The sequence below is a fragment of the Carassius gibelio genome, chromosome B19, assembly GCF_023724105.1.
Source record: "Carassius gibelio isolate Cgi1373 ecotype wild population from Czech Republic chromosome B19, carGib1.2-hapl.c, whole genome shotgun sequence".
In the NCBI taxonomy this organism is placed as follows: Eukaryota; Metazoa; Chordata; class Actinopteri; order Cypriniformes; family Cyprinidae; genus Carassius; species Carassius gibelio.
In genome coordinates, this window is record NC_068414.1 from 22,315,302 (window position 1) to 22,328,113 (window position 12,812).

A 12,812-nucleotide genomic window follows, 5' to 3' on the forward strand; every position below is an offset into this window, starting at 1 on the left:
CAAAAGTTCTCCATACTGTACACTTAGACCAAATACAGGAATACGTAATTTAAGTAGACAAGTGTTTAAGTGCTAAGTGTGCAAAGTGCAGCACCGATGTATGGATTGCCGCGTCTGGCCAGAAGATGGCGTCTACAGCACTTCTGGATCACAGCTACATGTAGCTAAGGGGTCAGCACCGTTATTTTGTGTTGCCTGGCTTAGAGTTGCTCTCAGATTGGTCCTGAACCACTTTTAAGATAAGAGTCCTATTAGGATTTTTTTTAAGCTAAATTAGGAACTATCTAAGAGTATTCTTAGAATCTTTAAGAATACATGCCCATGACATTACTTAAAACAGATTGCATACTTTTCCAAACTGCAGTTGAAGCCTGGCCTTACAAGCTAAAAAGAGAAGGTCTAGAAGGCTTACATGTGTCTGTTAAGAACACGAAAAGGTTTCCCATTCATTACCTTAGCTTTAAGAAGGGTGTGGCCACTGGCTCTAAGACTTTTTGACTGTTCAGTATTAATGTTATTAAATAGCAATGAGAATCATGTAAGATTTGCATAAGAAACTATGCCACCTGGGGCCTGTACCATGATGGTGGCTGAACAAACTCTGAGTTTCAGTATTAGTTTTGAGTTGACAAAACCAAACCAGTCCAATCCGGCTTTGTTAGTACCATGAAGCTGATTATCCAACGATTATCAACTTTCACTGTCAGCTCAGGCTTGATCCTGAGTTAATGTAGAATGTGCACATAAAAGTGTGACATCAGTAATGGACAGCCAATCACAAGCCTTGAAACTGTGATTAACTTCTCATGAGAGTCAATGTGATTCACTACCAAAGATTAAAAGATTTAACAATATGAAGAATTTAAACACATTTACAAGATGAAACGATCTATCAATCAAAAAGGAAAATTTAAAGAAAACATTGTGTCATATAAGTGCAAGTAAAAGTTGTAAAGTTAGTTTATGTAGTTAATAATATTTATAGGTTTAAAACACTTAAAAATCTAAGTTCATACTGTATGTAGTCATGTTTAAAGCTATTGATTCTAAAACTTATTTATCTTGCATATTATCTATATTTTTACATTAATTTAAAATAAAAGCTTAATAATTGCTGTTAAACTAAGCTAATTTGTGTAATGTATAAAGGGTATAATAATTACATAATTTTAAATAATTGTAAAAAAAAAAAATCTAAAATCAGACAATTGTATCTTTAAAAATGTTTTACTAATTATTTAATTTGAAGTAAGAGAAAGGAGAATGGCTTTATTGCATCAGAGATGTGTCACTTTGCTTGAAGCTGATTGGTCAAATTTCAGTTTGGGATCTCTAAACCAGAACATAACCTACCCCAGAGCAGGGGTGCGTTTCCAAAAACCATAGTTGCTAACTAAGTTAGCAACTTTGTTGATTGCAGTGCAATTTCCTATTGCCAATCAACTAAGTTGCTAACAGGTTAGCAACTATGGTTCTGGGAAACACACACCAGGGTTAGCTGTGGAGTGTATGTTACTAAGGTAATGAATGCAGGCACACAGCCACTTTCATGGAGCTTAAAACCTAGGATTTGTGCAAACTAAACAGAAATTTACCTGGGGTGCATTTACCAAACCATAGTTGCTAACCTATTAGGAACTTAGTTGGATGGCAATGGGAAATTGCATTACAACCAACAAAGTTGCTAACTTAGTTAGCAACTATGGTTTTGGGAAATGCACCCCAGCTAAACTGGCTTCATGGTACAGGCCACTGGATAGTATCATATAAAAGTAGGCCTATGTCAACATATGGACTCTGGATTAGAGAGGTCATGTGTCATATACATTTGGAAAAGATTAGATACAGTGTAAAAGGGTTGGTTGAGAAGTTCTATAACATGTGGATGCCATTTATGTCTTATTTTGAAAGTGTGTCAACTGACAATTTTGTATTAACTGTTTACACAAACCTGTGTTAAGAATTGTATGATGTTACCTAGAGGCCAGACTACTGTTTACATCTCTTATTGATCCAGTATGGGGTGGGGGGAGGGTTATTCTTTGTTGCTGTGTTAAATTAAATGTGAAACTGAAACTAAACTAACCTTCCAGGGTGCAGTGATTGGATTCAATGACCTCTTTCTCATGAATAAATACTCGGGGCCAGCTGACATAGATCTGTCCTGCAAGCCTCCATACACTTTGACTTTGATTTTCAAACCTGAAAGATGAAATTGCTGTGAAAAAAAATACAAAAATAAAAACATAACCAGTTTCCACTATTGAAAACATTTATGAGTGCTTTTAGTCTTTTCAGAGATGTGCAGCCAGTACAGATCTGTAGCCATCTCAAAAATGTGTTCTGGGGTTTCATGACCCTTTAATACTGGTTTGTTCACATAGTAGCTAAAGAATTGCCCTGCCAATATCTCCTTTTATTGTTGAGGAAGGCATGTCATTATCAACAAACCATTTAAACGGCTGCGTATCTTGATCAAACAAATGATATTGGTCGTAGCGGTTCAGTAAACAGAAGGAATATAAGTTTCAAGTTTAACGAGGTTTGGTTTCTTCCCGTTCGACAAGTGGGCAGGGCACTGGATAAAAAAAAAATAACTTAAGAAGTAGCCTAGGCTACGTTAGTTTGTGAAAGTCTGCGCGAGATTTCTTTAAGGCGTTGGAAGGTAAAATAAAGCAATCAGGGGAACGTAAAATCTGATGTAGATATGATAGTTGAGCCAACCGCAGAAGAAGGAGCGCAATCGGACTCCAGCAAACCTGCTCTGCTCGCGACAACAGAAGCGGAGGCGCACGCGGGAAGCGAGCACGCGCCGCTCGGCTCTGACATCGTCAGCTTCGCCGCAGCTCGTCTGTCTGCCTGTTGTCATGGAGGAGCCAAGATGGCGGTCCTGGCCTATAGCCTAGGCAAACGAGAAATAAATCAATATTTCAGCATCAAAAATGCAAAACTGCTGTCTGTCGCCGCCGTCGTCCTTCTCACTGTGTTCCACACGGCTTCTCGTCATTATGGAGGTGAGTGTTTGTGTGGCGATGTGTGAGAAAGAGCTGCGTGTTTGTGTTAGCGTCAATGCTAATGCTGTCACTCAATGTTTTCTGGGAGGGTGTGCGCGTCTGTCACTGCTAGATAAGAGCTGCAGCTTTGCAAGTGAATACACTAATAAACTGTGACCGTTTTTTTTTTTTTTTACGGATGTCTGTTTGGAGTAATTTTAACACGAAGCACACCACTGTATCTGTCAAAGATTTTAGCTAATCAATAACAGATCAAAGCTAAAACCAGTGTTGTCGCCCAGCTGGTTTGTCAGGGTTGCATTTCCAGTTAGACTTAACTCTTTGACGCATAGCGCCCAGTAGACCGTAGCTTAAAAGCAGGTGCCAGGTAGTATTTTGGAGGGGTTATTATAGGCGTGTCTAATACTCATAAATATATAGGCTAACTTACCTGCTTCACTAGATTTTGATATCCAGCCAAACCCATGTAGTATATTAAGTTTTTTTTACAGGTAACATTCATCTAGTCCTGCTTGTGTTGCCTGAAACTGAAGTGTTGATGTTTAGGCATGTTCAGGTGATATTATTGTCCTTAGTACTATCAGGATTAAGCAATGAATATATCGCCAATCTGAAAATGATTTTTTTTTTTTTTTTTATCGTTTATATCATGTAATTACTATGTTGAAAATGATTTGAAATGTGTAGATATGGTCTAAATGTGTAGAGTAAGCAAACATTCTTATTCTCCTTACCATGCTGGCACAGAAGCACTTGGATGAACTAAATATTGTAACTGAAAAGCCTTTGTACACTATTTTAAAGTCTTTGTTTATGTTGTACACTTATCAGATGGACATATTTGCTCTGTGGTTTTGCTGTTTTAACATGATTCTTCTAATGCTGATTCGATGCTCATTCGTATAATCAGAGATGAAAATAGTTGTGCTGTTTATATATGTGTGTGTGTGTGTGTGTGTGTAATTTTATTAGATTTTTTCAGAATCTTTGGTAAAATAAAAAAGTTTTTTTGGAATAGAAATTGTATTTAACTATGTAAGAGTCTTTACTGCACTCCTGCTTTATGACAAAATATAAATTAATTTATTTCACAAAAAATAAATAATTAGTTTAACTTAATTTAAGGTTATTTCACTATAATTATGCATTGTTTCTTTCAGGCAGTGACACGTGTGACTGGCTTTTATCCAGTGGGCGTTTTTTAGGGGACAATGCATGGCAGCCCTATGGCTGCATGCTTCACAAGTACAAAAGCAGGTAAATCATGTTGTGATTGTGATGCATGTGGGATTGAAATGTGGACTGGAATTTACAGTTCTTTTATTGTCTTTCAGTGAAGCAAAGGTTTGCCTCAGAGAGAAGAGAATAGCATTTGTAGGAGACTCTAGAATACGTCAGCTCTTCTATTCTTTCATCAAAATGATGAACCCTGAGGTGAAAGAAGTTGGGAACAAGGTTTGTTGTTGCTATTCATTACAGTAAGCCTTCTTTGGGTTAACTGATATAATGTATTTCAGACCAGAGTGAGTATTTACTTCTAAGTCGTATTTTTTTCAATGTTGGATGGCCCCCAAGCAATTGTAACTTTAATAAATGTGCCATTCAAGGGATGCAGTTAAATTAAAAAAGAAAGGGTGTAGTTGTTCCTGTTTAGCAGAATGTTACCGCTGGTATTTCAAAATATGCCCCGAACAAAAGCAGTTGTTTATAGACACTAACCTGGGTACATTATGTGAGTGAAAGTGTATATGTAAATGATTTAAGGTCACTATGAAATAAAAACATACAGTTCTTATTCTTTATGGAATAACCTTAGTTCTAATTTTAAAAAATCCCTTCACCCTCCCCTTGTTCTACAATCTGATAAATTCTAGATGAACAAGTCAAGTCCCATGCTAGATGTTTTGCCTCTTTCGATAGCTGTTACATTTGTATGTCCATCAAAATAGTGAAGGAAAGGTGGTCACATATTTCTGCTTTAACATGCCAACTTTAATTTTTCAGTGCTCAAATGGGTCCACGTTGATTTTCATAGACTGAAATTGCATGTCACCCTCCACAGATATGATTTCAACATAGTAATTAAAAATGCTCTTTACTGTCACCATGTCTCTCAAACACACACTACAAGAAAAACCTGTCTTAAGTAGCACAGGTATATTTGTAGTGATAGCCAAAAATACATTGTATAGTTCCATGAAGATATTTTTTAAATGTCCTACCATAAATATATAAAAGCGTAATTTTTTGCAATCGCATGTGAGTGAGTGTTTGCTAAAAGGGAGACTATTGTCCTGCCCTCGTGCCAGTGAACAAGTCATCTGAGGTCAATGTCGTTGCAAGTGGGAAGGGAAGTTATTTTGATTAAAGATTATGAGGCACTTGAATTATAAATAAATAAATCATTATAGTAAACACTGCATTATTCCATAAAAAAAATAAAACAAAATTAATATGAACAATACATTTTCAAAGTTGTTTTATCGTGTGTTAATTATATGTATTTTTAATTATATATGCACTTCTCAATTGTTCCACCAGCATGAAAACATCCCTTTTGTAGATGGTGATTCCACTGTCGTAAGTATTTTTCATTAGCTGTGTCCTGTACAGCAGAGAGTTACGTTTTATTTGAGCAGTGATCCTTCACAGTTATTAATTGTTATAAAACAACTCCGAATATGTTTACCTTTTTAGGACTTCCTGTGGCATGCTGAAGTGAACAGTTCCTTGAAGGGGCAGTTGATGTTATGGACAGAGGTAAAGACAATCAACTTGCACTTGATAGAAAGCAGGCAAGTTATTAAATCACAGGCTTAAGACTCTGGTCTCATCTCATGATTTTAGGGATCTGCTTCCAAACCACATGTCCTCATCATCGGTGCTGCTACGGTGAGTTCCTGTTTGCAGTCATAATGAATTCAGGTGCTGTTTTTGAAAGTCCTTCTAATGACAGATGTTTGTGGTTTCCAACAGTGGTCCATTAAGTTGCACAACGGCAAGAGTGAGGCACTCTCTCAGTACAGAGCGAACCTCACCGCTATATCAGACACACTGGAAAAACTAGCAGAGCACAGTGAAGTCTATTGGGTTCTGCAAGGTTCGTTTTGAAATTCAGATCCTCTGGAATGATGGCTTCACATTTTTGTCTCATGTTTTTGCCTTTTCTGTTCATATAGATCCTGTTTATGAAGACTCGCTAAGTGACAGTCGAAAGATGATCACAAATGAGCAGATAAATCTGTACAACGAGGCAGCTGTTAGCACTCTGAATACCAGCAAAAAGAAAGTCAAGTTTTTAGAGGCCTCTCGGCGAGCTGCTATGGAGACCATTTCCCAGTCGGTGGATGGCTTGCACCTTCCTGAGAGCACAAGAGATGTTGTAAGCCTCTGGTTGAGATTAGTTTTGGAATTAGTAACTATTTTATTCTTTTAATCTTTATGACTAATATTTACCCACTTCTCAGGGCGCCATGGTTCTGATGAACTCCATGTGCAATGAGATCCTGAAGCCCATTGACGGCTCTTGCTGTCAGAGCGCTCCTCCCCTAAGCGTCCTTCAGATGATAGCTGCTGGTCTCTTTCTGCTGTCCATCATCATCTTGCTCATCATGGGCTATAGTGGACATCATAAGAGCAGACACGTTCCTGATGTGGAGGGCGGAGAGGAGAAGAAACCCCCAGCTTTTGTGGGTCAGCTGAACCCTAAGGGACCTTTACTGGCCATCTGCAAAATGAGCCTTATCATGTTGTACTTCTACCTGTGTGACAGGGCAGACATTTTTATGAAGGAGCAGAAATTCTATACACATTCCACCTTTTTCATCCCTCTCATCTACATCTTCGTTCTGGGCATCTTCTACAGTGAGAACAGCAAAGAGGTAGCGCAGGCTCTTAGGAAGCTGTTCTAGTCTCAAATGCTGTTTAAATGTTCATATTGATATTCTTATACAAGTTTTATTTCTCTTTCCAGACGAAACTCTTGAATAGAGAGCAAACGGATGAATGGAAGGGCTGGATGCAGCTGGTTATCCTTATTTACCACATTTCTGGAGCTAGCACTGTATGGTTATTAATAGCTTGGATTTAATAACAGTGGATTTCTTTGCTTTACTCTGGTATTACAAGTGACTGCACTCTTTTTTGTTTTCTCAGTTTATACCCGTGTACATGCATGTCCGTGTCCTGGTAGCTGCGTATCTCTTCCAAACAGGATATGGACACTTCTCATTCTTCTGGCTGAAGGGAGACTTTGGACTTTACAGAGTGTGTCAGGTACTTGTTGCCAGACTCTGCTTATCTTGTGTTCCCGTATTCATGTAGCAGTGACTGAGATATGATCTTCTTCTAAAACGATTAGACCAATGTCCAATGTAAGTCCAATGTAAACGTGTTAATGATCAAAATAAATAAATGCTGATTTGCTACTCAAGAAACATGTTAAAATGATTTCTGAAGGATCACAGGAACATTTCAAATGCATTAATATACAAACCCGATTCCAAAAAAGTTGGGACACTGTACAAATTGTGAATAAAAACAGAATGCAATGATTTGGAAGTTTCAAATTTCAATATTTTATTCAGAATACAATATCAAATGACATATCAAATGTTCAAACTGACAAAATGTATAATTTTAAGGGGAAAATACGTTGATTTTAAATTTCATGGCATCAACACATCTCAAAAAAGTTTGGACAAGGCCATGTTTACCACTGCGTGGCATCCCCTCTTCTTTTTATAACCGTCTGCAAACATCTGGGGACTGAGGAGACAAGTTGCTCAAGTTTAGGAATAGGAATGTTGTCCCGTTCTTGTCTAATACAGGCTTCTAGTTGCTCAGCTGTCTTAGGTCTTCTTTGTCACATCTTCCTCTCTATGATGTGCCTAATGTTTTTTTATGGGTGAAAGATCTGGACTGCAGGCTGGCCATTTCAGTCCCCGAATCCTCTTCCTGCGCAGCCATGATGTTGTAATTGATGCATTATGTGGTTGGCATTGTCATGTTGGAAAATGTAAGGTCTTCCTTGAAAGAGACGACGTCTGGATGGGAGCATATGTTGTTCTAGAACTTGGATATACCTTTCAGCACTGATGGTGCCTTTCCAGATGTGTAAGCTGCCTATGCCACATGCACTCATGCAACCCCTTACCATCAGAGATGCAGGCTTCTGAACTGAGCGCTGATAACAACTTGGGTTTCCTTGACATGGCGTCCCAGCTTTCCAAAAAGAACTTCAAATCTTGATTTGTCTGACCACAGAATAGTTTTACACTTTGCCACTGTCCATTTTAAATGAGCCTTGGCCCAGAGAAAACACCTGCACTTCTGGATCATGTTTAGATATGGCTTTTTTTTTGACCTATAGAGTTATAGCCAGCAGCAGCGAATGGCATGGTGGATTATGTTCACCGACAATGTTTTCTGGAAGTATTCCTGAGCCCATGTTCTAAGGGCCCGATGTGTAGCTCTCATGAAATCCAAAATGAGACGATATTTGGCATGACATTTCAAAATGTCTCACTTTCAACATTTAATATGTTATTTATATTCTATTGTGAATAAAATAGAAATTTATGAGATTTGTAAAGTATTCCATTCCTTTTTTTACTCACAATTTGTACAGTGTCCCAACTTTTTTGGAATCGGGTTTGTAGAAAGCAGTAGTTTTACATAATACATTTTATATTATTTCACAGCATTACTGTTTATTTGATGTATTTAATAAATAATGCAGCTTTGCTATGCATAAGAGACTTCTTACAAAAATATTGGAAGAATTCTATAGACCCCAAACTTCTAAACAGTAGATTATATTAATAATATATTTATTAAAGCCTAAATCACAATATTGCATTATATATTTATATTTTACGGCATTATGAATGTTATTTATGATTATTTTTTTATTTTATTTTTTGTTGCTGTACATTTATTCAAAAATATTAACTATAACAATACAGTAACTAATAAGATAATGGCAACATTTAGAGGGAAATGCTTTGTAAAAAAAAAAAAAAAATAGCGCATAACTGCACAGCATATGATATAAATAATGCATCCTTTCTGTCTTTTAGGTTGTCTTCAGGCTTAACTTCCTTGTGGTGGTGCTGTGTCTGGTTATGGACAGGCCTTATCAGTTTTATTACTTTGTGCCTCTTGTCACCTTTTGGTTTGCAGTTATTTATGCTACAATGGCATTGTGGCCACAGATTCTTCAGAAGCAAGCCAATGGTAATTGAAGTTATACGAGAGTATTTGCTGTTATTCATTTAAAAGACCTCAGACAATCCTAAAATCATTTTTAAACATATAAAATACATCAAGCCTTGAAACAGTTTTCTCTTTTAATTATGTACAGGTAGTGCATTCTGGAATCTGGCACTATTGTTGAAACTTCTGGGTTTGCTTCTTTTCATCTGCTTCTTTGCATATACACAGGTAAGTTTCTCTCTAACAAAAGGACTGTTAAGACTTGTTTTGATACAAAATTGTGCATTTAAATCTTTCGCATTTGTTGCAGGAACTCTTTGAGGCCGTTTTCTCTTTGTGGCCCATTTCAAAGCTCTTTGAGCTGCAAGGTAGCATCCATGAGTGGTGGTTCAGGTGGAAACTAGACCGATTTGTATGTAAAACATCCATTCTTTTGAATTAATAAGAACTGTAAAACATTTGTCTTGAAGTAGGCCTAACAGATTTCTGCTCTTCTGATTGCTAGGCCGTGATCAATGGGATGCTCTTCGCCTTCATATACCTGGTCCTGCAGAAATGTCAGCTGCTGTCTGAAGCCAAAGGAGAGCCTCTCTTCTCCAACAAGATTTCCAACTGTCTGCTCTTTGTCTCTGTGGTGTCTTTTATTGTAAGACTTTTTCGGTTTCTCTCTGAAAATATTACTTTGACTTCTTTACAATTGATTCTTTTGTTCCCAGACGTACTCCATTTGGGCCAGTGGGTGCAAAAACAAGTCTGAGTGTAATGAGATGCATCCATACATTTCAGTCGTCCAGGCAAGTACCCATTCTACTTTGTGCTCTTTATAATAACGTTCTCTTGCACACTTGTAACTATGAATGATTTAAAAAAAATCATATCTTTTCATAACAACACTAACCTTTATCACATTTGATTCAGACAGTCGGATAGCTTTTGTGGGAACAGAAAGAACATCTGTAACCTAAAATAATGGATCCCTTTCAAAAGAGCTTTTTGCTTTGTTCTGTTAAGCCTATGAGGCTGCTGACTTTTCATCACTGTGCTTTTTCTGCCCACAGATTCTGGCTTTCATTTTGATCCGGAATATTCCTGGTTATGCTCGTTCTTTGTACAGCTCGTTCTTTGCATGGTTTGGAAAGATATCCCTAGAGGTGAGACAGTACAAGCTTTACTTCAAACAAACAAAATAAAAGTTTTATTGCCAGTTTCATGTTTATATGTATTTTTTTGATATCCTGTCAATTAGAATTGACATTTACAACTCATCCGTCTTTTGATTAAGATTAGGGATATGATTCTCCCTTCAGTGTAATAGGTTCCTGGGTTCATATCCCGGACGAGCCCCCAATTTCCTGTTATGCCCTGTCTAGTGTAAAGGGACAGAATGAAAGAGAGTAAGAGATGGTAGAGTTAGAATTACAAAGTGGGCTAAGCAAACTAACAAACAAACAGTATGCAAAGGCAAACACACAAAGATACTCTCAGTTTTAGAAGTGACGAAGGAGGCTTTTATGGCACCAATTAGAATGCATGAACCAATCTGGCTTCTTCCTGGACAGAGACACACAAACACCAACCAAAACACACAGAAATAGAACAAAAGGGACACAACACTGAAGTAAAATACCTAGTCCACTGCAAATGCATGTTTAAAAATGCTGGAAAGAAACTATTACACGGTTTTGATTTGAGATGATTCTAACATGCTTTCGGTTTTCTCCATCAGCTCTTCATTTGCCAGTATCATATTTGGTTGGCAGCAGACACCAAGGGCATCCTGGTCCTCATTCCTGGAAACCCCACTTTAAACATTATCATCAGCACATTCATCTTTGTCTGTGTAGCTCATGAGATTTCCCAGATCACCAATGACTTGGCCCAGGTGGCCATTCCTAAAGAGAGCGGGCCTCTACTGAAGAGACTGCTGGGAGCAGGAGCCTTTCTATTGCTGGTACTGATACTGTCCCAAAATGAATAATCCAGGGCAATCAGAGACCGTAGCACATCTTGTCCGCTGAGGATCCCAATGGAGCTGTCTGTATAAAATAAAGGAACATGACAGGCCTAGAACATTTATCCTGCCTAGGAGATTATGCTGGGAATTCTTACGCCATTGGCCTGTTTACAAAACTCAAGCTGGAACTGAAGCCAAGGACATCAGATGATCAAATAAGGATTCTTAAAGCAGGATGTTTGCAGTAGACAAATAATACATCCTGTGTGCAGATAACAGATACACCTGTGCTCTGTCCTCTCATAGACCTGAGATGTGTTTTATGGACGGTATTTAAAAATGTATGTTCATATTTTATACAGTGGTATGTGTTTGTGTGTCTCCCAGTTTTCAGTTTTTGTTCACAGCGCCCACGACTGCAAAATGTCTAGGAGTAATACATTCCTGTCTCTCAGCTTGTAAATCTGTCAGAACTACATTGCCTTGTGCACCAACTATTTCCATAAAAACCACAATTTACATTCATGTCACACCAGCAGCTCTATCCTTTAGGTGAACAGCTTCTTGTGAAAATGAAACATTTGGATTATCGAAAGGTAAACATCCATTTATGTGCCATCATAAAAAACTCAAACGATGGTAGTGAATTTGTTCGCACTACTAATGGAATCCATCAGCACGCACTGCTTCAATCAGAATGTTGTCCAGAAGTTGATTGTTTGCTCAGTTAATTTTGGGTGGATGAGGGAGGAACCGCTTTTGATGTGAAAGGTAAACTTGAACTATCAAGACAAAATAAGACATGCGCTTTGATTATAACATGATGTGGTTACCCTCTTTTGATTGCACTGAGTGGGGCGTACTCCCTGCAGATATTGAGTCGTTTGAGCCAGTTGTCTTTCGGGGTTTTTTTTTTTTTTTTTTACCACATGGGTTTACTCGGTTCATAAGATTACAACTTAATGTTAGAGTCAGCTTTGTCTATGATCTGTGACCTCATTATTTATTGTTTAATGCATGTCTTCATATCCTCTGAAATGGTTTGAAATGTTCAACTTGATGTAATTTTTTTAATATATTACATGTAAAAAGAGTGAAATTTAATGATCGGTTTACTGATAATGCTGTAAATAAATCCTATTTAATGTGCCATTGAGAGACAAAGGCGTGTTGTTTCAATAGTGGTCCTCCATTATAGTTACTGAAAAGTTAAATTTACTATGAAACTATTACATTTTAAATATACTTTTCATAGCAGTTCAATGTAGGTTTATTTTAAAGCAACTGCAATGTGTAAGGTATATTAATACTTTGTTTCCCATCAGTGAAAATGTTTTTTTTTTTTTTTCTAAGCAAATCAAAATTTGTACAGTATGCCTTTACCTGACAGATCCATGCAACTGATTTAAAAAAAAAAAAAAATTATGAACGTTCGCTTTAAGTTTTATTTAAAGAAACCCCAAAGGCCTCAAAGGAATTGTGTTTACAGTATGTTTAAATGTGAAAATATTCAATCAATTTGGAAAGGCCTTCATCATATTGTATAGTCAATGCTGACAATAAATCATCAAAATAAATAATTTTTTAGTTAATCTTAATTTCTGTTTAAATGTCTTCCACTCACATCC

General features: G+C 37.3%; 1 protein-coding gene across 1 annotated transcript; it reads left to right on the top strand.

Annotated features, from left to right (window-relative positions):
* The first annotated feature begins 2,454 nt into the window (after positions 1 to 2,454).
* LOC127979361 (N-acetylneuraminate 9-O-acetyltransferase) lies at positions 2,455 to 12,334 on the top strand. Its single transcript, XM_052584767.1, has 18 exons — positions 2,455 to 3,014; positions 4,175 to 4,271; positions 4,349 to 4,469; positions 5,556 to 5,594; positions 5,712 to 5,774; positions 5,862 to 5,906; positions 5,991 to 6,114; positions 6,194 to 6,396; positions 6,482 to 6,895; positions 6,988 to 7,077; positions 7,170 to 7,289; positions 9,095 to 9,251; positions 9,379 to 9,458; positions 9,541 to 9,642; positions 9,736 to 9,876; positions 9,947 to 10,024; positions 10,289 to 10,381; positions 10,957 to 12,334. Exons 1-18 carry the CDS (start codon positions 2,708 to 2,710, stop codon positions 11,206 to 11,208), a joined length of 2,526 nt encoding a protein of 841 aa, XP_052440727.1. The 5' UTR covers positions 2,455 to 2,707; the 3' UTR covers positions 11,209 to 12,334.
* Positions 12,335 to 12,812: the final 478 nt, after the last annotated feature.